Raw genomic sequence first — 25,908 nt, forward strand, 5'->3', positions numbered from 1 at the left:
TTATTATGAATGGGTTCCTGTTGCCTCCTCCGACCCCGCCCTGGATGGCATTCACAACCTACCAGTAAGCCCCCCTTCGTGCTGCTCCTGTGCAGCCCAGCTTCTGTCAGCGCAGCCTCCCTCGGCCCAGCCTCCCGCAGCCCAGCGCCCCTTAGCCCAGCCTCCCCGAGCCCAGTTTCCCCGCGCTCAGCGGCCCTCAGCTGCCGCCGTGGAGCGCGGGCCGCGGCTGCAGGGGGCGCCAGCGGCGCAGGGCGGGCAGGGACGGGAGGGCGCTCCTTCCCGGTGGCGGGGCGCTCGCTGCCCGCGGCCGCTCACGTGGGCGGCTATTTCCGGGCAGGCTCTCGGGGGCGGAAGGGGGGCCGCGCTGCCGCGTGGTTGGTGAGTGGCCGGCGCGGCGCGGCGCGCGCGGGGCTCGGCGGTGGCGTTGCCGCGCGGGAGGAGGCGCCCGGCGCGGCCCGGCCCGGCCCTGCCCGCGCGCGCGGCCCGGGGCCGCCGGGCTCGCCCAGCCGCGCGCTAGCGGCCGCCTTTTGTGTGACCCACCCCCTGCCCGCACGCTCCTGCGCGCGGCGGCGGGAAAGCGCGAGCACAGCCGCGGGCGTGCCGGTCCCGGAGACCCGGCGGCCTCGCCTCCCCCGGCCGCCGCCGCCCCTGCCCCACCTCCCCTGGGAGTGCGTGCCGCTGCTCTCCCCGCGGCTTCCCGCAGCCCCCGCTCCCGGCTCGCGTGCCGCTGGCGGAGCCCCAGCTCTTCCGTGGCGCGGCTGCGGGCGCTCCCGGGAGCCGAACTCGCGGCCTCCCCGGCGGCGGGCGGCCGCTAACGCGCTTTATTTAAACGCCTTGTAGAGAGCCTGGAGCGGAGGGAAGCAGCTTTTAGGGAACAAACCGAAAGATGTCCCGGGACGGCGAGGAAGGTTGTTCGACGGCCTAGACCTGCGAGAAGAGCCGCCGCCTCCGCTTCAGCAGCTCTGTGGTTCTGGGTTACGGCATCGGCGGCGCGAGGCGGCCTCTCGTCGCTAGGTTCTGCCGTGAGTGGGGTATGCGGTGCGGAGCCCCGGGGACTTAACTGCCAGTAAGTATTGCCCTTCGCTGGGAGAGAACTTCCCCGGGGGAAATCCCCGTGAGAGGAGTTGGGGTGGGTACCTAGCTTGCCTTCTGGTTTCTTGGGATTTTCCTGATGGCTGGAGCTCGTGAATATGCTGGTACCAGGACTCCCTGAGGTTAGTGCAGCAGAGATACAAGAGAGTAAATGACAGGTGAAACAAGCACTTCTTTTGGTCCCCTTCTGTTTCTCTCTCCCGAGGCAAGGATGGCCGAATGACACCTGAAGTAGCTTCTGGAAAGTGCTATGTATGGTTTTATGTTACGGGAAACTGGTATTGATTTGAGGTTATTTTAGTGTTTTGGACTGTAAAACTGAATTAGTACATAAACTGTTCGGTGTACTTAGCTCAGTCCTCTTGGATGAGGGCCAACTGAAAACACCCTTGAAGTCAAAAGGGAAGCACTTGTTTCAGCAAGAAATCTCATGAAAGCATTTACTTTATAAGCTGTGTATAATTCTGCTTTATGTCTTACTGCATACACCGTGGTGTTTTCATGGCCTTGGTTTTGTAACCATTTTATCTCTGATTTAGCATGGTACCTGTGAATTTGAGATGGATATGTTTAGATTTCAAATAAGTTCTTTGCAAAACACTCATCAGTGCAAGGTAACTGTGCTTCTTTCTTTTAGTAGGAGAAAGTATATCTTATAAGTCTCCTCTTTAAAAGAAGTTAATTGACTTTGTTCAGGCATGTCTGTGCCTATGTTGTAAAGTTTTTATTGCTAATTGGAGGCCATGCGTGTCATATTTTAGAGTGAGGCTTCCAAGATATCTCCCTTAAAGCAAGCTTTTTAAGTGGAAGTAACTTTTATGTCAAAGCTTTCTAGCTATTTCTTATGTCTTGCAATCAAATAGTGAAAATCTTGTTGTAATTCTTTCCTGAAAGGTGCATATGGTAAATTCTTACAAAACCATAACACCACTTAGAAGACCATAGTTGGATGCTAAAGGATTTTTTTTTATTTTGATACCAAGGCCCAATTTTTTTTTAGGGGCCTTTCAATTGATAGGTTACTTACAAGACTACTTTTAACTGAAGTGTAAACTTAGTGTATATAGCTGTTTGAAGCTAGCATGTGAAAAGCAGAAATTAAATTGTAGTCAAATATGTTTGTATAATGAGTGATTTAAATTGTTCTAAAATAATAGAAAATGACAATTGGATTTAAAACATTCTTTAATGTTTGTCCTAGAGATGTTTATATGAAGTACCGTAATAAAGCACAAATTTAGTTTGAAGTCCACTGGAAAAATTAGTTGTAGAATTCTGTTTTCTAGAGTGAATGATGATCGTCTCTGCCATAAAAGACTTATTGCTTGACTATTTTATTTAGAGGTTTCTGGGTTCAGAAATGTCAGTTTTATTGGTTGTGTGGGTTTGGGGTTTTTTTTGTTAGTTTGATTTTTACAGTTTGAATGTTGTGTTCCAAACTGTTTTGTGTTCTTAAGGTATTAAGAATGTGCAGAACATAGTTAGTGAAAGAGTAGTTTGAAAGAGAGAAGAAACAAAAAAATTATGTACTTGGTGGCATGGACTTTATACTGTGTGCAATGAGGTCTAGAAGTATTCAGGTTTCCGCCTCTAAAAATTAACTTATCATTAGAAAGCTGTGACCTGTTAAACCTCAACATCATAACGGCTTTATGCTTATTTTCCCTTTCCAAATTGTAAGTCATCTCTACAACCACTCCTAGGAGTCATCAGACCACGGATTCATGGGCTCAATTATCAGAGCAATTTGTATGTGATGTTGAATGTTTCGACATCAGCTTCTGGAGTTCTGATGTGAATGAATTCAGAAGTACGGAAATCAAGGGAAAGAAGTTGAATGTTCTGTGATCCTGTGAAGGAACCTGTGGTGTACTGTTTGTTGGGGGGTTTTTGGTGGTTTTGGCTTTTGTTTCGTTAGTCTGGTAGAGTTGGGAATACTTTTATCAGTACGGATATGTCAAAGCTAAAAGGCCATTCAGAAACTGAAGTGTGGGATTTCCTTTATTTTGGTTATTTTACACCTACACCAGTATGTCTGTCCGACTTTAAATATGCCTACGCATACTGCCTTATTTCTTAGGCTTATTTAATATGACTTAGTTTTTCAGTCTCTTTTTGTTCTATATCCACCCTCCCTTCTTTCCACTTATCATTTTAAGTGCACAGACTGGACTTGTCAGTAAATAGTGGAAGTTTTCTTAGATTCTTGTCTACTGTTATTGCCAGCAAAGGCCTGACTAAACCCATGGTTTCACCTGTGCAGACTGTATGCTATTAATGATTGAGTTGGTAAACAATGTGCAAATTAAATGAAACAGTTCACTGAGTTCCTTTGGCTTGACAAGAGTCAAGTATGTAAAAAGTTGCTTTATTGACAGGAACTTTCTAAACCAAAACAAACCCAACAGTTTAAATCTGATAAAGCAGTGCAACACACAGATGTATGAGTGGTCTTTTTCAATAAAGTAGCTCTTGGAGCAGAGACAACCAAAGGAACAGCACAGTGTTTTCTGGATGCTATAAGAACAGCTGTACTGAATCAGTCTGTATATCTGTTTAGCTGAGCATCTGGTCTCATGGCCAGACCGTATGCACAGGAAAAAGCATAAAGACAGTAGCTTTCGTTAGGAAGTTGCTGCCCTTTGGTAGAAAAAGTATTTGTAGAGTATTTCAGCAAATTAAGATTCTGAATATCTTTTTTGCAGAGAATCAGAATGACTAAAAAAAGGAAACATCAGGAAGATTTCCAGAAAGTGAAGTTAAAAGTTGGGAAAAAAAAGCCTAAACTAGAGAATGCAACTGATACTACCTTCAAAACAAAGGCCATACAAATTCCTGAGCAGCTTAAAGAAGATGGTGTGCTTCCTACGCAAAATAGAAAACTTAACATAAAGGTATACTCTGACACTATGTTTTGAAATGACAGAAAGTTACTTGTCATTTATGTTTACTGGCATTTAGGGAAAATAAATAAATAAATGAATAAATGATTGAAAACCCCCAGCAGAGTATCTGAATACAGCCTTCACAATAAACTGGCCCATGAATTCAATGACTTGAATTGCTGGACCAGAATATAACCCAGGGAAACGGTTTTAATCAGTGCAAAAACTAAGTTGCACGCAGATGTAAGTATCTAGGATTAACTTCCCGTCTTTGAAAGTCATAGTTTAGGGACAGAGTATTAAGAAATAGACTTTGTGAGTTAATGATTTTAAAACATCTTGTATTTATTTGGATGGTGGTTCTGCTTACCTTCCATTGCATTGTGCTGCAGCTCTTGCAGCTCTTTGCTCAAGCTGAAGAACACTGCTGAGACTGAGATTTCATCGTTCTACTTTTGAGAACAAATGTGAGAGGACTTTAAGCCCTCTGTTAAGTCAGTAGGGTTATGCGTGAACTTAAGAATGAGGAGTATCTAATTACTTGAAGGACAAGTCATGGCATCTTGTTTTTCCTGTCAGTTGCATTTTGATGTTTTGTTCATTTTTATGCATTAAACTAACATGATGTGGTTGTGAACAGCAGTACCTCATAAGATCAGATTCTTTATTTTCATATGTTTAAAAAAAAACGTCCTGGAACTAGGTGGGGAAGTTGAAAGAACTTTAATAATAATGGCAAGTATGTCTGTTTCTTTCCTTTTAGGACCTGCTTTCACAGATGCATCATTATAGTCCCGGGGTTAAACATAATGCACTTCTTGGTCTCAAAGATCTCCTGTCTCAGTATCCGTTTGTGATTGATGCACACCTTTCAAATATAATAAGTGAGGTGGCAGCTGTGTTTACAGATAAAGATTCTGGTGTCAGAGGAGCAGCTGTTCACCTGTTGCAATTCTTGGCTTCAAAAATAAGAGCGGAACAGATTGCTCCATTTTTCCCTTTGGTAAGTGCCCATCTCTCCAGTGCCATGACTCATATCAGTGAGGGAATTCAGGAAGATTCGTTGAAAGTCTTGGACGTTTTATTGGAAGCATACCCAGCTCTTCTCACAGACCGCAGCAGTATATTGTTGAAGAATTTTGTAGAGCTTATTTCTCACCAGCAACTGTCAAAAAGACTGAAAAGCAGAGAGAAACTTTCCTGGATGCTCTCTGTTAACCCAAATCGTAGAGTAACTTCTCAGCAGTGGAGGTTGAATGTACTTGCCAGGCTCAAGAAGTTTCTTCAAGCAGTGGTAGATGGATCCAGTGAAATAGAGGATGAAGGGCTTCAAGAACAAAAGGACAGCCCTCATTCTGTGAGAAGCCCAATATGTATAAGTTGGAAGGTCCATGCAAATAATCAGCAACATATACAACTGTTTGAAAACGGTGGCTTACGACCAAAGATCACCTCATCGTTTAGACTGAGGTAAGAAAACAGTAACTAATTTGGGAATTAATGTCAACTGTAGGATCACAGTGTTCTACTGTGATTTATTGCTATCGAAGACAAGAATTCTGTTTTTATTATGGGATTGTCAGCCACGTTTTAGAGTATTTAGTATTAAGTGCAGTCTTAACTGTAGTGGCTTGAAGTACTCAGCAGGTAACTGTCAAATGCATATATTGTGAACTTTCTCATTATATAAAATAAAAGCTTTATTTTATGCTATTTGTAATAATTTTGGAAGACCAGTTCTAGTGGTTTGATTTTTTTTTTTGGAATGCAAACTGACAATTACAGGTTGTTGCATGATATCAAAATAGACCTGGGGGCAAGCAGCCAAATTTATTTATATTATATGTAAGGTTGTTTTTAAACTGCAATAACTAATTTTGCTGAAATGATGTGCTTTTTGCCTTGTGAAGAGACTACCGTAAGTTTAAGAGTGTATTCTCTTTGAATGTAGCTCCTTCTCAAAAGGACAGCGTCGTAAAATGTGTCTGGCTCTATGAATTTTTGCTGAGTTTCCAATTCTAGATATTTTTAATGAATGGGTTTATATCTTCACTATGGATAGGAGGTCATGTCTGAGGCACGTTGATGAATGCGGAAGAAAGTGTAGTTGTAGTGTGCTTAGTCACAGAAAGGTTTGTGTTTTTTATGTAATGTTCTATAGATAGGAGCTGAAGTTCAGTAAGAAGTAACTAACTGTATTTCTCTTCCTCCTTTCTGATTCACCCACTCCTCAAACTAGAGGAGAAACTCCCATCCCACTTTACGGTACCTTTGAAATATTGGCATCCTCATGTATATGCATTATTGTAGATGGTACATACTTGCTGGTAGGAGACCTGGAATGATGACTTGAAAAACAGAAACTGTTTACTGATATGTTGTGGTTTAACCCCAGCTGACAGTTGGAGCACCATGAAGCTGCTTGCTCCCTAGCCTGGAGTGGGATGGGGGTAAGAATTGGGGGGAAAAAAGTGAAACTTGTGGGTTGAGATAAGAACGGTTTAATTTCTAAAATGAAATTAAATGTAACAACTATAAAATGTATAATAATGATTGTAATGAAAAGGAAGATAACAAAAAGAGAAATAAAAATGAGGAAAAAACATCCAAATCAACACACTCAAAGTGATGCCCAATGAAGCTGTTCCCTACCTGCTGACTGCTGTCCAAGCTCCTCCTGGCCAGCTCCCTCCAGCTTATATACTGGGCATGATGTTCTGTGGTACAGAATAGTCCTTTGGCTACTTTGGGTCAGCTATGTGAAACATCTCTGTGTTATCAAGACTGTTCTCAGCACAAATCTAAATCAGAGCCCCGTACTATCCACTAGGAAGAAAATTAACTCAATCATAGCCAAAATGAGGACACCATTATGCAACACTTCTAATCTGTAGATGATCAAGAAGAATAGAAACCTCAATCACCGTTTTACATCTAGGGGAGACAGAATAAGGGATATAAAACAGTTATACCAAATTCATCTAGGAGGTTAATGGCAGAAAAGAGTGTAGAACCCACTGCCTAATCCATTGCTGTGTCTATCATATCTTTGAGTGAATGAAGGGCAAGAGAGATTCTTTTAATACTAGAGGTACTAGCCTGAACTAGCAGGTGGTTTCCACCTCTCTTGAGGAGACACAAAAATGACTGTGCCACTCCCACTCTCCTAGACTTCCTCTCAGTAACCATGTAAAATGTGCAGTTTACTCTCATAAGAGAGTTCAGTCATCACCACCGTGATCTGCAGGTAAAACTAGCTGGAAACTAGACCAGTGAAGCCTGCTTGAGGCAAGGGAAAGGGTTCATTGCAGAGCACAGACCAGTCCTATGGACTCCATCTCTGCAGTTAGCAGCATACTAATCGTGAACTGCCATAATCAGAGGGTTCTTGTGTTGTGCCCTGAATGATACACAGTGTGTGATATACCATGCCCTGTAATAGCTGAAGGTGCAGTGTAGGAAAAATAAACTTTACATCCCATGTCAGCTGAATTGGATTCTGCTTTTCTGAGGAGCTAGATCTTGCTGAAACGTTGTGATCCACTTGTGGTTATAAGTACTTTCAAAAAGGCGTTTGCAAGCATGTGGAGGAGACAGAAGGAAACACTGCTACAGTCCAAGGCATTATTGGCAAAGAAAGCTGATGGCAGCAGAATGGAAGAATGAAAAGAGAAGGGACATCTGCAGAAGGTACTAAAATGTTCTCATTTTACTGCATTTGCACATATTTTTGGAATGTTAGTTTTGTACAAAAGGGCAGTACAGCTTGGTTTAGTGGACATCTGTGACATTCTAAGAGTGGAAGTTACTGTGGTGGCTTTTGTATTTGCCACAGAAATCTTTTCTAGTAGTGTAGAGATGTTCTGTTATGTCTCTTCCAACCCTGACTGTGGCCTTTTATAGGCATCCCCGGGCCTCTGCTGTGCACAGTAGTGCAAGGACAGAAATTGTTTTAAATAAGAGGTGCAAAATATTTGTAATGCTTGTAAAGCTCCTTGAGTACTTCCAGAATTTCAAACTGTGTGTGTTAGTTTTCAAGTGCACAAATAATTTTAAGTCTTACCTATAGATAATAAGTTGACCAAACCACAAGTAACTATTTGCGGTGTGTGTGTTTTGATGGCCTCATCGCTAATGTTGCAAGTAAATGTTTTCCTCTGTTCTTTAAAAAGTAAGCTTCCAAACACCACTAATAGTCTGCTGATTTTTTTTTAAGTTTCTGTATGTTTTTTTAATCTGGTAATGGCTTTGGGTAGGGGTGACACCTCGTCGATAATCTAGTGAGTACAGAAAGGGATTTTCAGAGTCACTTTGTAGTGTTAATATTTAGTAAAATTAGGTTCTGAATTTGAAATGCTGGAAGGTTCAACAGTGCAAATTCTTATTATTTTCTGTTGTGTGCTAGATCTTCCTTCTGTGAATTATAGTTTACAGTGAATTAGGAAATTATTAGGATGTGTCTTCAGCCTTGTGTGCTGACTGTGCTGCTTTTTGCATCCAACTCATTTCAGGTGTGGAAAAATGAAAAGCCTTCACAACTGAAAAGTGGTGATACCAAGCTGTGTGATCTTTTTGGGAACTGAAAGTGGTACTGAAGAGAAATGATACAGCTCCTATTTCTGCTGACAGAGGACAAAAGCTGTAGAGAAAAGTGAGGAAGACTTGAGAGACCAAGATGGAAGACAAAGCATAGTGAACAAATGTGTAGATGGTGTGACACGTACATCAGATAGAAATGGAAAATACAGTTCACTTGATGTACCGAGTATTTCTTTGCAGCAGTAGACCATGCATGCAAAGAAAAAAGAACCATAACCTGTCTGAGCCATAAAAACTTAACTAACTTCTGATAATTTTCCTATTTTAAGCAGCAGAAAGTTGTTTCCTTATTTTATGGGTTTTTTTTACACTTCCTTGAGTTCCCTTTGCTGATTTTCTGTTTTCTTCTTACTGTCAAATGGCAGATAAGTTACAGTTTTCTTTCGTTTGGTCCTGCTTTATAAAAATATTGGCATTTTAAAGAGAAATTGCTGTTTAAGGTGTACACAAATATATTACAACTCCCTATAGTAGTATTTCATACTGATATGAAGGTGATATGCTTTGTCGTGTTTGAGAACCATCACATCTGCTATCACTGTTCTTTAATGGTATATGACAAGAAAAGTAACACTATAATTGACATCAAGGTCTCCCAGTTCCAGAGAATGAGTATTACTATGGATATTATACTAATCAAATACATACATGACAGATTACAGTAAACCTTTGGCATCATCTGTTACTAGCAATCAGATTCTATTTACCCCTTTTATTATTAACCTTTGTAGAGTCTTATCTTGAGAGATGGGGGCTTCTTTTGCCAGGAGTACATGAAGTTTGTGTGAAGTGTTCTTGCCAAAATGCTTTTGACAGCTGAGTGGAGTATCCCTTTTGACATAGATTCTTCCTCCTTCTTCCATCCCATGTTTCAGAAAAGTAGTGAAATAGTTCTCCGTGTGTGTGTTAATGTTTTTGTAGAAATCTTCAGGTGTGTGGTGCCAGCTTCTCCGGTTTCATGCATTGTTCACTGTTTAATGGGGAGATTTTTTCTGTTCCAGAAATAGATGGCTCGAGTTCCTATAATACCAAGTATTATTTTCAGAGAAACTGTTAAGATTACTGCTTCAGAACTATTTCAGCCAGTTACTGACATTTCAGAACCTCAGCAGTTTGTAGTCATGCCGTGACATAGCAGTTACAGGACAACCTAACTTTTCCAGTGAGGCTTGCCCAGTGATGCTTTAGAATTTATTTCATTGTAACTGGAAGGTGGAGTTTGTTGACTGTCTCTTTTGATGGCTGAGAGTTAAATGGCCAAGTTGTAACATTCACCTTCTTTTTGTGAAAGAAACTGTTGTTGGTACTGAAGTGTCTCTGGCATAGAAGGGACATGGAGCAACAAAAGGGACAAATAAGGCAAATAACATTGACTACATACATTTGTTGGTGCAGTTAATGCTAAGTTTTAAAAGATTTTAAGATGTCTAGTAATTGTAGTAGATACTAAAGATAAAACTAACAATTTTTTTATGACCAGTTATATTTCTACTTGTCCATTTTATTTTGTACCAGAGATCTGAATTCTCTCTTCCCATCTTGCCTTCATTGAAAAAAAGCCTACATTTGTCTCCCACTTTCCTTTTATTCTTTTGCAGATGTCTTCTCCCTGCTCCTTTAACAGTTCAATACCTGGATTTGTTTTGGTTTATTAATTTTCTTGAGACACCGGTTTTAACCAGAGAGAAATGATGGAATAAAATTTTCTGTTCTGTGCATATGATAGGTGATTGCAACAGCACATGAAATGTAGCTTCATAGAAGGATATAACTACTTGGATAATTTAGAAATGACAGGATGACCAGGGAAAATGCCTTACCTCTTTAATCCAATATGAAATTAAAATACTTGTAAACATGACTTCTCTGCCTATTTGTGGAAAGAAAGTGAATCATTTGTCAGATCCTGTTTTGGTCGTATATGTGAAGAAAAATCACTTGGAGAACATCACTGAAATAGATGTATATTAGGAAGTTAGAATTGTGATGGGAATGCTCTGAGGGGAGTTAGAAAACAAAATAATAATAGAAAACAATATCAGAAATAATAATTTGAAATTATTGTTGTTTTTTTTCCTTTTTTAAAAAAAAAATTAAGGCTTTTTGCTTAAAATTAGCAGAAATTATTCAGGGTTTTCTTTCTTTTCAAAAACAAAATTGCATGAATTTATCCAGGAGGAGGATTTGGTCATTTGGGTTTATAACTCCTTTGAAACGTGGAAGTGTGTTATAAGGGGAGAAGGGGCAAAGTCCTTGATTTTCTTATTTTCTGGGAGATGCTGTTTATCTCTTCATTTTGAAATAATTTATGTTTAACTCCCTCATGAGATCATTTTAATAATTTTTCAGCTACTTACTCTCCAGAATGTTGTAGTTAAACATCAGATAGGAAACAAAGTTACATTTTTTTGGAATTATTATTGGTTTTTTTCCTGTTAATATGAATAATCATGTTTATTCTAGCTGGAGATGATTATTAACGGGAATAAACTTCATGCATTTGACAATATTTTGTAGTCAGTTTCATTATTTTGCTTCAAGAAACTTAAAGGTTTGTTTCTGTTGTGCTGGGTACAGTCAATTCCTGCCTCTTGGCCGAAGGTGATATGGTAATGCAAATTATATTTTACCACTTAATAGAGTTTACAAATAACAGTAGGGAAAGAAATACTGAAATCTAAGAAGCACACAAACTTGTTGCAGGGAGACTGGGGAACAGGTTTGCTGTAGGTGGTTTGAACTCTCTTTTTTCCTTACTAAAATACCTAGCAAGAAAGCAAGCAAACATTTACTGTAGTAATTTCTCCTGTTACTCAACAGGAAGGTGATATTGCTCTGATCTGTTTTTAAAGATGTAATCATTATCTTCTTTTTCTTGTTGCTTTTGTTGTTTAGGTCTCTGGCAAGTGTGATGGACAGTGCAGAAAAAGGCCTGTCCTCAGCTGAAAACTTAAAAGGTTTTATTGAGATAATAGTTCCATTACTGATTGAGTGCTGGATTGAAGCATCTCCTGCACAATCAGCTCCCATTCTTGGAAACCTTTTGGAATCAGAATCTCAGCAGCTTATGCAGCAAGTGCTTAGCATAATACATTTATTGTGGAAACTCACAAAGCGACATGATGAAACATACAAAATGGTAAGGGAGAAGTGGTCTGTGGCATTATAATGACAGTTCATTTTGTTCTGATTGGGAACTAGTGGCTTGGTGATTGGAAGTGGTGGAAGTATTTTATCAAGAGATTAAAAACTAGGTTCTGAGTAGCATCTGAGTTTGGAATTTGTCAGGTCTCTTACACTAGAAAATAATTTCTTGAACTGAGCAATGAGTTCACTGATAGTCTCTAGGAATCCTTGACAGACTGCAACACAAATGCTTTTGAAACTGAAAATTATATTGGAGAAGGATTCTGTCTCCCAGATAAACTCTAGAATATAAATTTGAGCAAAGCTTAGGATGAAGTTCTTTGTTCCTTGGTTTTATGGTTTGAAAAATTTTACAGGGATGAGGAGTGGAAATGAATTGGTGCAAGCTATATAATTTTGTCACTATTGGTAGTATCATGAGACATGCAATCAGAATGTTAGTCGGAATTTTGGAAAATATCCTTGAAGATGTTTTTTTGCCATTCTGTTGTCTTATCTTTTTCTTTCGTAATTAAATTGCTTTTTTTGATAACTTTTGCTGCTCTTCCAAAGATTCTTGCAAACTGGAGAAAGAACATTCTTCCCATTTAGGCTATTAAGAGTAGTTGGAAGGAGTGTCTGTACAGCTGTTTGTTTTTAGCTATGTATAGGACTACAGGTCCATTTGCTAAACAAAACACTGCGCGTGGAATAATTATTGACAAACACTTGTGTTATCATATGCTTAAATCAGAGTTGCCCAACATACACAGAGTGAGTGACAGATTCAGTGTTTCTGAACAAAACACACTACTTCCCTTTTTCTTCTAGAGGGCTTCTTGGAAGTGGACAGAAAGCAGATAGTGTGGCAGCCTCCTACTCTCAGCCCTTTTCTAAAGAGAAGGGTACTGCGAAGCTGCTGCCGCTAGCTGTAGGGTTCCTGCTTTTGGTCACGTGAACAGAGTGCTCCTTTGTCAAAATGTGAGCTGTTTCTGATACCTGCAGTTGTATTATCGCCTTAGGATATTGGGGAGAGAGCATTTTGTCTCTTCCTTTGTAGTCACCTTTACATAGAAAATACATTAAATGGCTCATTTTAAATTGAAACTTTGTTTATTTACTAGCCCTTGGGCTTAGAGGCCAAAGTGGTTATTACGGACACTTTGGAAAACCGCTCTGAACTCACTCGGTGGAAACCTATTAATCTTCAAAATAATTTAAGGGTCATTCTCTGTTCTTTGTATTTGAATATCAAAAAGATTATTCTGCCTCACTAGTTTGATATCAATGCAGAGTTTTTTTGTGATGAGTTCTGCTGGGCACTTTGTGGAACGGTGACTATGAGTGTCTTTTAACCCACAAAGTAGAATTATTTTTAAATATGGAAAAAAATCCCTTTTCTGTAAGGATGGTCTTTCTACTAGAAGACATTTTGACAGTAGGCTTTGAACTACAAGTACACTAATGTCAGAGAAAGATGAAGGCAGTGTCAAAACACATCTTAATAGAAAACTCAGGACAGTCACTGCAAGTAAATCGGAGTTCACTCTGATGAATTGATATAAGAGCACTTTCAATTCGCATCTGTAACTCAGTATTGCATGTAGCTAAATTAATATATGCTAAAAAAAATGCAGATTTGGTTTGGATTAAATGTTGTTGCTCAACCTTGGCTTTTACCAGAATTTTACTCCCTTATTTTGTGGACCTTCAGATTCACACACAGGATTTTACATCTGAATGTAAATGTATATGAAAACTTGAAAAAGGAAGCTAGAATTCCTAGTTTTTGTTGATGCCAGTAATGGATTTTGGAAGATGATTGCACTGATGCATTTCACTTATTATATGTTTTCTATCTGTCATCTGCTTTCCTTAACAGGAACTATGGCTTCGAATGAATTACCTTGTTGATTTCAAGCACCACTTTATGCGTCATTTTCCATATTCTTTACAAGAAACGGTAAAACACAAAAAGAAAGACTCATTCAAAAGGTAAGAATAAAATCAAGGCCATATTATAGGTTTTAATTTCGTGAGGCAGTGTGAGTCATATGCTTTATCCAATATTAAATTTTCAGTGTTGGAAAAGAAAACTTTGTTGCATATGCCTGTGATCTGTGGAAAAGTTTTTGTAGCAAGGTAGCATTGCTTTGAATTGAGAAGTTTTGGTTTAAAAACAAACCAAACAATTATATAGGAAGTCATCTGAATAGCCTCCAGTAGAAATTAAACTGCTGTCTTAGAGAAATTAAAATATTTTATTGACTGTTTCATTTGGAATTTGCATACTGCTAAATGGTGATTTGTTGGTCTGATTAGTTTTATATTTCTACATGTTTTCTTCACTGCTGAATTATATCAAAACATACAACTTTTTTTTTCCCCACCCACATCTACTCTTCTATAGTTCTGTTACAGGGCTGGATAAATACAGCTAGGAGACACAGGAGACAAGACACATTGTGCTTATCCTGTATGGCCAAGCAGTACTGGAGCAAGAGAAGCCAAACATATATTTCTTCACTACTGGGTTGGCAAAGTTGGTCATACCAGTTTTGTTCTGGTACAGGCCAGTAGCAGGTTGTTTCTCTTCTCAGCTCCCACACGTGAGACTATATTCACTCAAAAAACTGTTGGGCGGTCATTCTGTCCCAGTGCAGTCCCTGTAGAACACTGGTCTATGTACAAGGTGTTGCAGCTGGTGTCTGTCTTGCTTTCAGATACTTCCAAACTGCCATTGCAGATGGAGCTATAGTAGTAGAATCACTTCTTATTACTCTAAAGGTCTCTCATGGTGCAGGTGATATTTTGACCGTTGCATTTTCCCTTCCTGGAAGGGCACATAGATGAGAAGTACAGGGTAGTTCTTGTTTTACAGATTTTGACCTGTACACCCTTCCTTGAATTAGTAGTTAGGCAATGCAAACATCTTTCTTGTCTTATAGATGACGTACTGACTAACCATACTTCTGTTGATCCTTCTTCACTTAGCTACCAAGTTTTGGCCAATTCTTGCACTCTAAGATAAAATATATTCCTGGATATATGAAGGAAGAATTGTGAAAATATTTTTTATGATTTTATTTTGACTGTTATTTCAAGACTTCTGCAAACTTACCTTCATGCCATGAAAATAAAAATAGTTGCTTTTGGTTTCCTTCCTTACCAATATATTGTGTCAAAGGCCTGCATTTGGAAACCTTGCATGGCATTTCAAGGCTTCCTTCTCCAGTTTGCAAAATGTTGCAGAGTTTTGTCATAGTATTACTCATAGTGCTTAGTATCTACATATTCTGAACAAAGTTATTAGCGTTTATGCCACATGTAAGTGATGTCCTTTGCTCATATTGTAATGGTTGGCTGTGAGCTCAAGGGTGACATTACTGCAAGTGAAAGTGCTTTTTGTACTTTTGTTTTCACAGTGCTATTTTGTGTTCTGGAAGTAGATATTCATCTTGTGCAGCTTTTTGTAGATAAATACTATGATTTATTTTTTTCTTGTATACTGTGAGCAACCAATCAGGGCTTGTACAGAAGTTCTAGCATTTTATGGCAATCTGCAGTACCCTTAATTCCTTTCTTAATGTCCCTTAATTTTGTCTTTCAAACCTCTGTAGTGCAACAGCGTTATCCTGCAGAATATTGCAATGGTGAAAAATGTCTTTCTGATTCCACACAAGTTTGGAATCGCAGAATCATGGAATGGTAGGGGTTGGAAGGGACCTCTAGAGGTCATCCGGTCCAACCCACTGCTAAAGCAGGTTCAGCTCAATCAGGTCTCACAGGAACATGTCCAGGCGTGTTCTGAAAAATCTCCAGAGGAGGAGACTCCACACCCTCCCTGGGCAGCCTGTGCCAGGGCTCCCTCACAGGAAAGAAGTTTCTCCTCAGGTTCAAGTGGAACTTCCCGTGTTCCAGTTTGTGCCTGTTACCCTTTGTCCTGTCATTGGGCACTACAGAAAAAAGACTCGCTCCATCCTCTTGACACTCACCCTTTAGAATCACAGAATGATAGGGGTTGGAAGGGAATTTTAGAGATGATCTAGTCCAACCTCCCTGCCAAAGCAGGTTATAAGCATTGGTAAGATTCCCTCTCAGTCTTCTTAAGGCTAAACAGCTTCAGGTCGCGCAGCCTTTCTTCATAATAGAGATGTTCCAGTCCTCTAATCTTTGTAGCCTTTTGTACTTTTTTTGAAAAACAGTGCATAAATGGATTTCTCTGTGCTGATCATAGTGCACTTTGTCATTGTGCAATAATGTTAAAAATCATGTGATTCCTCTCAGAAGAAGAAACACAGAATAGACTGAAACTAAGAATTAATTTTTTGTTTAGCTTTCCTTTATTGCTTGTGGTCACCTAAAAGTGCTGCCTGGTCAGAGTATAAATGGCAGACAGGAGAAACCAGACATTGAGGTACAATCTGGAGCTTTGGTTGTTGTTGTCACTATAAATATGAGAAACAGACATTTTGATGGCAGAAAAAAACTGTCATGCACCCAAGTGTCAAATATGAATACTTTAAAAAATGGTTATTGACGTGAAAACTTCCATTTTATTTTATTTTCTACATAGTGTAATTTTTACCAAAGTAACATATATTAAAAGGCACAAAATTTTGAGTTTTAAAACACTTTCTCTCTTTCTCCCTGCCAGCAACAAGCATTGTATGACATCCTCCAATAATGTTGACCATCTTTTACTGAATTTAACCTTGTGTGACATAATGGTTTCACTAGCAAGCACTTCAACACTTCAGATGGATTCTAGTTGGCTGGACATGATAAGGAAATTTGTGACAGACACTCTTCAGGATGGCAGCAAGCTGAATAGCAAGCAGGTGAACAGATTGCTTGGTGTGACTTGGAGACTAATGCAAATACAGCAGAACAAAGGTAAGACGGGAGGTTTCATGGTCAAAACCCTGCATGTAGCATTGGAAACTGCTTGTTTTTTAGAAACACTGATAGGTTCATATGCTGATATGCCAAATATTAATATATTTGTGTATCTGTTTTCTGGGTTTACTACTTAAGTGAGCTTCCCCTTTCTAGAAAAATATTTTCTACATTAAAAAAATATTACTAGGCTGTAGAAGTACATGACATTTGAATGTTCCAATCCTTATTTAAAATCTTTAATGTAGCTGACAGACTCTTAAGAACCATCATATGTCTGTTCTAGTTCTGTGATGACATGAAATGCCAAGATAGTCTGATGGAAGCTGTTGTAGGATATTTTCCAACATATTTGATTTGAAACCTTTTCCAAGAGAAATCATAGTTCCAGTTGTGGCTTGTAGGGCCAGTACACCATTTTAGCTTGTGTTTTTTTTTTTTTTGCCTTTCAAGTACTACTTGTGTTCCAGAAGAGACTGTGGTTGACATGTCTGTGAAGTGATCAGTGTAGGACTTCTGTAGGCAAGGAAGACTTTAGTAAATATAAAGGTGTCAGAAGTCTGTTGTGTATTACCATTCTGGTGGAAGTAGATTCCGTAGCCATGCAGCCAGATAAGACTTTATAGAAAATATTTTGCCCTTAGCAGGAGGCTTCATTGTTAGTATTCTAAGGTGAATACTAGATGTCAAATGTCCCTCATATATTTTGGCAGTTAAGTTGTACCTTCTTTCAAAATCCATTTTAACTGGAAATCTGTTTATTCCTATGTCCCTGATGAATAAGATAACTAATAATTCCTGTCTAAACTTCATATTGAAGGCAAGTAATAGCCCAAAGTCAGAGATGTGCCTGTCTCACCAGCTGACCTAAAGAGGAACTGTTGCTACTCAGGAAAGTAGTTTCCAAACTATGGTTAGACAGTTAAATCAGATACTTCATGCTTTTCCTTGTAAGGAAACATTGATTTTTCCTTTGTATACCAAAATTTTACCAGGTAGTGGATAATGACTGGTGTTTTTCTAACCAAAGGGGCCATTTTAATACAATATTTTTCCTCGGGAATGCAGAAAATAATTAAGCTTAGAAAAAAATGTAAATGAAATTGCAAAGGATTAATGTCTATGGATCTTGTCTGCTGATCTTGTTCAATATCTAGGTCAGGAACTTCACCTCAAGTATGTAATTAACTCAAGAATATCTCATCCCTTCAATACTATCCTGTGCAGTGCTAGAACCCTGGCTATATATTGGATTATAATTAATTTACTAGCTGTAGAGAAAATACAGCCTTAACATGCTGGAAAGATGAGTTGACAGTTTGTTGTGGTTTAAGCCTGGTTGTTAATGAAACATCATGCTACTGTTTGCTTACCCCCCTAATATGGCGGAGGCCCCAGAGAGATGGGAGAAGATAACCAAGGGCCTTGCTGATCAAGTGAAGGACAGGGAGGGCTCACTGCCAGTGATGGTTCTGGGCAAAACAGACTCAACTACTCAGGGAAGAAAAGAAGAAGAGTTTAATCTGCTACCAAAGAGAAACAGAAGAGACAAAGCAAAACCAGAGCAGGATGTTGAGTAAAGTACAACCAGCCCTTTAAGATCCCCTTCCCCCCACCTCTCCCTTCTTCAGGCACCTGACCCTGGTGTTTTTACCTTCTCCTACACACTACAAATTTCTGTTCTTAAATAGTGATGGGAGAAGTGCCAGATGGACCCGCCCCAGAGCCAGGAGTAGTTTCAAGAACTTGTTTACAGGGGCAGCACTTCAGCTCCCTCCCCCTGTTACCAAGCATAGACAGCTCCACACAAACCCATCACAATGAAAAATTATGTCCATTGGTAAGAGCTTTACTAATGAAGACCAGCCCCTGACTAGATCCAGAATAATTTTTAGTATGGAGCGTTCTTGTCTCTGGGCAGAAGTAGCTCAGTTCAGTGTGGAATATTTTTCCAAGCTTCATTAATTTTTACATCTCATGGTTTAATCTGGTTTCCAGAGAAAATGTTGTCTGATTTTAGCCAGCTTTGTCATAAGGATAAAACTTTTATAGAATCATAGAATTGTTCAGTTGGAAAAGGCCTTTAAGATCATCAAGACCAGCACTAGCCTCACACTGCCAAGCCCACAAGTGAATCATGTTCCCAATTGATACATTGTGTTATCACCAGACTTAAAACATAGCTGATGAGAGCCTCAGAGAAGGAAACTTTGCAGGGGAGTTAACATTTCTCTTTTCAGTGGCTTGCCGGTGGCCTCTTAAGGTATTTATTTTCTGGTTAATTAGCAAATGTGATTTGGAGCCAGCAGGTTATCAGTGGAGAGCTGATAAGGCTGGTGTATGTGTCAAAGAGAACAAGATAGTGTAGCAAGAACTGAAGGCATTGTCACAGTGAGGTTTGGGGGAGCATAGGTGAGGAGTAAAGAAGAATGGTGTGAGGTTACTGCGTTAGGGGAAGAGGATGTGGAAGACAGCTGTGGAAAGCAGGAATTTATTGTTTCTCAGCTGCCTGGCAACCCATGCACTGCCTTGTCTTCAGGAAGTTCTAAAGTTTTCACTTGCATATTGTCTCTGTTCTTTTGTGTGTCTCTAATGAGCTACACAAGAACGTGTTGTTTCAAAGGTTTAGGTGTCTATCCAGTAGTTTTAAAACATTTGATACTTTACTGTAGAGTTAAACATAGATAGTTGGAGATACAGATTATAGCTCTTCTGTGTATATATGCATGTATAAAATCAGAAGATGAAGCAGCACTGTTTCAGATTTTTATGTGTTTTCTTTCTAGTGGCAACAGAACCTTTGATAAAAGCAGTATATACACTATACCAGCAAAGGAATCTCCTCTTTCCAGTTCGTACATTGCTTTTGAAGTTTTTTAGCAGAGTTTACCAAAAAGAAGATTTGAGGACTCAAAGAATCAGGTAAAAAAACATTTACATGTTCTTTTCCTTTTCAACATACTATATTTACTTCAGAAGTTAGAAGACTGAATTTCTGTGTAGACATTGGAAGACTTAATTCTGAATCAGCTTTGGCACTGTGTAATTGACATGTGAAGTTTAGGTTCTCTGTGAGATTGCAATGTGTATTAACTTCATTGTCTTTTTTTCTTAACCTAAGTACTAGATAGATCTTAATGATTTAAATTTTAACTTGAGGAACACTGCTCATCATTACTGGCTGTATGGTAGTCAGTAGATGTGTCAAGATTGTGCAGCTCTAGCTGTGAAGCATTTCCATTACTTCAACCTGAAGTTGTGGACTTGAGACTTCAGTGCCTGCGGTGATTCTGGCAATGCCTATCTAGCTCTCGTGGTTTGGCCCAGCTAGCACAGCAGCACCATGACAGTCTCTTGCTTGGTGCTCCCATTCACCGTCACTCTCCTTAGGATGACGGAGGCCCCAGCGAAATGGGAGGAAAAAGATAAGCAAGGTTGTTGTGGATTGAGACAAGGGCAGGGAGGGCTCGCTGCCAATTACGGTTCTGGGCAAAACAGACTCCAGTACTCGACTTAGAGAGGAAAGTAGGAAAGTTGATTCTACAAGAAACAGAAAGGAATAAAAGCAAAAAGGGAGTAGGAAGATGAGAAAATTACAACCAGCACTTTAAGATCTTCCTCCCCCATCCCTCCTTTCTTCCTGGGTCCAGCTCACTGCTCCCAGTATCTCTACCTCCTCCCCTCTCAATGGCTCAGAGGGGCAGGAAATGGGGATGTGACCAATCTCTCACAGATGGGCTCTGCTGCTTCTCTGGTATTCTTCCCCTGCTCTGATACAGGGTCTCTCTGCGAGGACATGGTCCTTAAGGAACTTCTCTGGTGTGGGTTGTTCCCAACAGCTGCGGCTTCTGCCAATACAGGGTCCCTCACATGGGATGCAGTTCTTGGTGAATATCTCTGGCGTGGATTCTTTGCCACGGTTGCAGTTTCTGCAGATACAGGGTCCCTCTCTTGGGACAAGGCCTCTTCTGGGCATAAGTTTAATGAGCTGCTTTGGCTTGGATTCATCCCCACAGTTACAGCTTCTGTGAATATCGGGTCCCTCCGTCAGGACACGGCCTCCTCTGGCCATAGTTTTTATGAAGAAGAATCACTGCCTCTGGCTCAGGATCTGTAATGAAGTGATTGGGTCCCTCCGGCCATACTCACTGTCCCTGGCTTGGAGTTCTTAGCAAAATGAGTCTCTGCCCCTGATTTGGGGTCATTATCAAGATAAGTCTCTGCCCCTGATGTGGGGTCTTTAGCAAAATGCAAACAAATCTTGGCTTCACCAGGCCCCTCTGCAGGATGCAGGGGAGTCTCTGCTCCAGCACACCTCCTCCTCTCTTCCCTCACTGACCTTGGAGTCTGCATGGTTGTTTCTCTCACTCTTCCCACTCCTTGCACCACCACCAGCCAGAGAAGAAGGGACAGAAGAGGGAAGAAACAGGAAGAAACCTCCTCTTCTGGCTTCTTAAAAAGTGATCGTGGAGGAGTCTAATTGGCTCAGCCCCAGAAGTGGGTCTGGCTCAGAGCTGGGAGAGTTTCAGGCAACTTCTTACAGGAGCCATCTTTACAGCCCCTTCCCCCTTACCAGAAAAGACTGTCATGTCAAACCATGACACTAGCCTTTTGTACTTATTTTATTTGAGAAGGTTTTTTTTGTTGTTGTTATTATTTTGAGTTTAATACAAAATACTCCTGTCCTTCTGGGTTTCCAATTTCACGCATCTACTTCCAGCTACGTAAAATACAGATCAGTCTGCCTCATTTGAGAACTGCAAAGGGACATAAGATCATACCCATAATATGTGTTTCTTCTGTGGGATAAAAATCAAACCTCAGGGCATCCCAAAGTACTAGCAGAGTCAAGCTTTGAGAAAACTGTTCTTCTGCAACTTCTTTACTTTGTTAAATCTGATGTTGTAGTAATGCCTGGGTGCATGTAATTAGATCTACATAAAGAAATAGCTAACACTACTCTGTAAACATTATCAAAAGAGAATTGTAGAGACAGGAAAAATGCTTTGGAATATCCTGTTTTCCTCCTCTTTTTACCCTGAGTGAAGAAGATACTTTTCTCATACTAATTTCCTCAAGGCTACATAACCACTGTTTTCTGTACTTACCTGAAAGTCTTGAGCATCTTGTCCAGTTTCATGTGATCATCTAATTATCTAGAAAACTTTTAACTTTCTATCTTGAGATATCATAAATAGCAGTAGTTTTCCTGCTGTTCCTCTTAGTCTTTCACATGGAATTGTGACATTTTTAGTAACAGAATAAAGAAATCTCAACAATGCTTTACAAAAAGGATAATTGCATTATGCCTGACAAGATATTTTAAGATGGTCATGTTTGTGTACTGTATTGATCCAATTCTTTCCTTTAGAAACAAATGAGGTTTTTTCATTTCTTCAATGTGTGGACTACACAGTAGATCCTGGATGACATTCATGTTTTTCCATTGTTTGATGTCATAGCTCCTTCAGCCTTTGTGTAACTGGTCTCCTCTTGGTTTTTTTCCTTTCTTTTTTTTCCCTTCAAAAGCTTGTCAAGAGCAGTTTGAGGAGCAGAATTCATTTTGGAACATTTTCCAAGGAAATATAAGTGAAGCTGTTTATTTTTTTAGGTATGTCTGATTCAAAAGCTAGGTAGAACCTTTTTGGCCCTTTACTGCCCTGAGAAACCCTGTGACAAAGACAAGGTTCAGAATTAATATTTCGATCCTCATGTTAGTTATTTTCACTGCCAATTGATACACACACGTGTGCATAGTCATTGTGTGTATATGTGCTTATACTTTGTGTATACTTGTGCACGTAAGCGTGGAAATGGTGGTTTACATTTAAAAGGCCTATTTAGCCTCACAGCCCGCCTTCAACACTAGCCTATACTGTGGGAAGAAGGCAGGAATTACTTTTCTGTGTACTCTAAGCTTCCAGCCATTTGAAGCCTGTTCTTTCTCAGTGCTCCGGGCTTCTATGTATGTAGTGTCACTCAGTGGATGGCATTTTCATGTGCTTTTCTGATCATTCATTGGACCTGTCTTAATTAAGAGTAACTGCAGCATCCTCTGGCAAGGAGCGAAAAAGATCAGTTATCTGAAGACCAGGCTTCTTATGTTTTCATCCTGGCTCCTTCTAGCTTTATTTTATACCAGCACCCACTTTGGTGGGAAAATAAACCAAATGTTTTATTCCCATCCACCGTTTGCATGTCAAGTGTTTTGAAAATGAAGTAATTTTTACCATTATGCTTCTCTTGTTTGACGGCTTCAAAGACCTACTTTGAACTTCACTATTTATGCTTGGCAGCTTCTTTCTTATTATCACCAATTCAGTAGTAAGCTGATGAAATGCTTTTGGTTTATAGGATCTCATAGAAATTGTAGCCTTTGAAAGATAGGCTCGATCTGTAAGAATGTTTTAGTTTGAGCTAGAAAGGACAAATAAAAGCAGGTCTATGGTAGAAATTATTGAGTTCTAAAGCTCAGCGCCAAAGTTGTTTACAGGGAGGAAAAAAAGCTAATTAATGAAGTTTCCTGAAGTTTAAACAGGCCAATTGGTTGGAATGGGGAAGGAGCTCTGGAGAATCAAGTCATAAATGCAAATGAAAATTAGTCTTACGTCAGGGAAGAGTTTGTCCAAGGTTGATTTTTTTTTCTGACAAGCTTTTATGGGGTATTTGTGGTACAGTTACAAAGGATGGGGGAAAAAGGAATTAATTCTTGTTTTTCTGACAAGCAGGTTAGAAATTCTTAAATGTCAAGCTGACTTTTTTTTCATAGGGTATGAAAACAGCAAAGGTTTTTTAATCATCACAGTATAGGATAAAGGAAGTAGTAGGTATGAAATTTGGATGAATTAAAGTTGTCCTTCAGTATAAATAGTAACATGTCACATTTTTCAGTAAAGATTATTATGATTTGAGTTAAACACAAATGGTCAGGGATAATCATAGTCATCAGATACAGAAACAACAGTGCTGTAAACAAAAATGAGTTGAATGCTGTCCAAAGAGTGCAAAAGAGGAGGATTAGGTAAATTTTATTCCAGAGACTTGAGAGAATTGGTGTGTGAGAATGCAAATAGTAAGAACTTTGACTATTACTTTTAAAGGCAGGTAATGTGATCTGGATTTGGTATAAAAAGATGGCATCTCACTTAAGGAACAGGTGTGTATGTAGTGAGAGACAGCGCATAGATGACAGCAGTGGGAGTGGTAAGGAGACAACAATGAGATTGGCAAAATAGGACTGAGTCTACTTATAAAATTTCTCAGAGCTCTCCTGAAGCTAAACTTGATGTTATCATTAATGACCAGCACATGGAGCAGGAGCATGCCAATAGAAACTTTCTCATGACATAGAGTTCAGAAGCATTACCTGAACAGAGGAAGTGAGGAACTAGAAAAAACTGGATTACCTGAGTGTATGGTAGAAAAAGGAAGAGGTGTATTTGTGCAACACTAAAAAAATCCTTTTAATTGGAAAGTACAACAATTTTTATGTGAAATTCAAACGGGCAGCTGCAAATAATAATTCTATGATTGATCTTTCTCCTTCTATAGGCTGCCTCTGTAGTAAGGTTGTGGGGAAAAAAAGCAAGTGTAATTTTAAAAGATATTGAACTGTAGCAGAAGATACATGGAAGTATTGTAATCTTTGAACAAGATCATTTGATACCTCATTTAGTGACTTTATTTGTAGTTACTTATGCCCAAGAAAGCCCAAATTGTAAGAGCTGCAGAGGCAATCTAGGATATGGATTCCTTCCACTCATGTTTGGATTAACCAAAACATTTCACTTGTGTTTTCTTGAGGCTCTGGGAAGGGTCAGTAGAAAGCTAAACATTCTAGCAGGATAGGTAAGATCTTAAGTAAAAAGCCTCTTTAAAGGTAGCAAGTGAAGAATCAGATCAACTGAGTGTAGTGAAATCTATGGGCCAGACAGATATGGATACACCTGAGGGTGCTCAGAAAGTTGTCTTGTGAAAGGGGGGGAACATTGTCATCTTTGGAAAACATCAGTGACTGTGGGAGGTCTGTATGTCAGGAAAAAGAGTACTGTTAACCCATTTGAAGAAAATCTGGCAAATTTCAGACTGATGAGCCTTGACTGGGTCACCTGAGAGATGATGGAGCCCTTTGCTTGGAATTAATACGTGCACACATAAATCGAAGTGCACACATAAAGCAATGCTTTACCAATATGATAGCTTTCTGTGATGAATGACGAGTGGCTGTGAGCACAAGGGAAGGGTTGTCTGACACCAGCCATTTGGTTAATAAGATTGTTTGTTGCCATGTCCAACCAGTTCTAGTTTTTCATTCTGATTTAAGAGATATCAGAATTGATGCCAGCAAAGACAGAATTGAATTTGAAAGTTAAGTGTAAAGAGTAGTAGCTTGATTTGGAGAGTTCAGTGGTATTGAGGGTGTAGTACTACGTCTCATGGCTTTTTAGCCTGACTTGTAACTTATTGCATATAAACTGACTAATAATAAATGGAAGTGTCGCTTTGCCAGCATATGATCTAGTCGCAGAAATACTTGCTGAAAGAGTTGGAAATATGCATTGCAAAGCACGTGGATCAAGTAAATACTTCTGATGTAACTGTAGTAGCACACCAGTATGCTCCGTATCCTCTGGTGAAACGTTTTGGGCAAATCTCACAGTATTGCAGTTCATTGTAATGTAATTGTATGTGATGTTCAAGCAACTTAGTTAAGACTAGAAAGAGTAAGTCTGTGGGGGTTTTGTTGTTTGGTTCGGTTTTCTTTTCCTCTAATTTTTCTTCTTTCTTTTAGAAGTCGAAGTAAAGTTTTATCTCGTTGGTTGGCTGGCTTACCTCAGCAACTTGCTCTGCTGGGCTTGAGAAACCCTGAGCTTTCCAACCAGCTGATTGATATCATCCATTCCGCTGCTTCTCGTTCGAACAAGGAGTTATTACAAAGTTTACAAGCCACTGCTTCCCGAATATATGGTAAGACTGCCCTACAGCGTAATGAATTTTGTTCATCGCTTGGCAGGGAACTTGCGATACACTGGTGGAATACGCTGGTTACGTGTGTGGGGCAGGGGTGGAGGAGCAGATGTGTTCAGTCCCTTGAAGGTTAAAATGAGCTACGTGTGTCATTTCTGAAAGGTGAGGTCAAAATCTTTAGTTCAAGTTAGCAGGACTTAAATCCGGTAGGCCAGAAGCATCGTTTTTAGTGAAATCTGCTTCTGGTGGGGTCGCTCCTTCCACACACGCTTCCCACTCCCAGAGGACAGTACGAGAGTGCTGTAGGCTGTCACGTAAGAGTAGCTGGAGAAGGCTGGGG

At 39.8% G+C, this 25,908-nt stretch overlaps 1 protein-coding gene across 2 annotated transcripts in view; it reads left to right on the forward strand.

Moving 5' to 3' along the window:
* Positions 1-294: 294 nt before the first annotated feature.
* TEX10 (testis expressed 10) overlaps positions 295-25,908 on the forward strand; it is a 55,229-nt gene continuing 29,615 nt past the window's right edge. For both annotated transcript variants that reach the window (XM_061995485.1, XM_061995486.1), the window contains exons 1-9: positions 295-378; positions 841-1,066; positions 3,798-3,986; positions 4,741-5,447; positions 11,472-11,715; positions 13,585-13,697; positions 16,360-16,598; positions 19,388-19,523; positions 25,393-25,568. In XM_061995485.1, coding sequence (XP_061851469.1) covers positions 3,807-3,986; positions 4,741-5,447; positions 11,472-11,715; positions 13,585-13,697; positions 16,360-16,598; positions 19,388-19,523; positions 25,393-25,568 — 1,795 coding nt within the window. In that variant the 5' untranslated portion in view covers positions 295-378; positions 841-1,066; positions 3,798-3,806. The remainder of the gene's footprint in view (positions 379-840; positions 1,067-3,797; positions 3,987-4,740; positions 5,448-11,471; positions 11,716-13,584; positions 13,698-16,359; positions 16,599-19,387; positions 19,524-25,392; positions 25,569-25,908) is intronic.

The sequence above is a fragment of the Colius striatus genome, chromosome 4 (assembly GCF_028858725.1).
Source record: "Colius striatus isolate bColStr4 chromosome 4, bColStr4.1.hap1, whole genome shotgun sequence".
In the NCBI taxonomy this organism is placed as follows: Eukaryota; Metazoa; Chordata; class Aves; order Coliiformes; family Coliidae; genus Colius; species Colius striatus.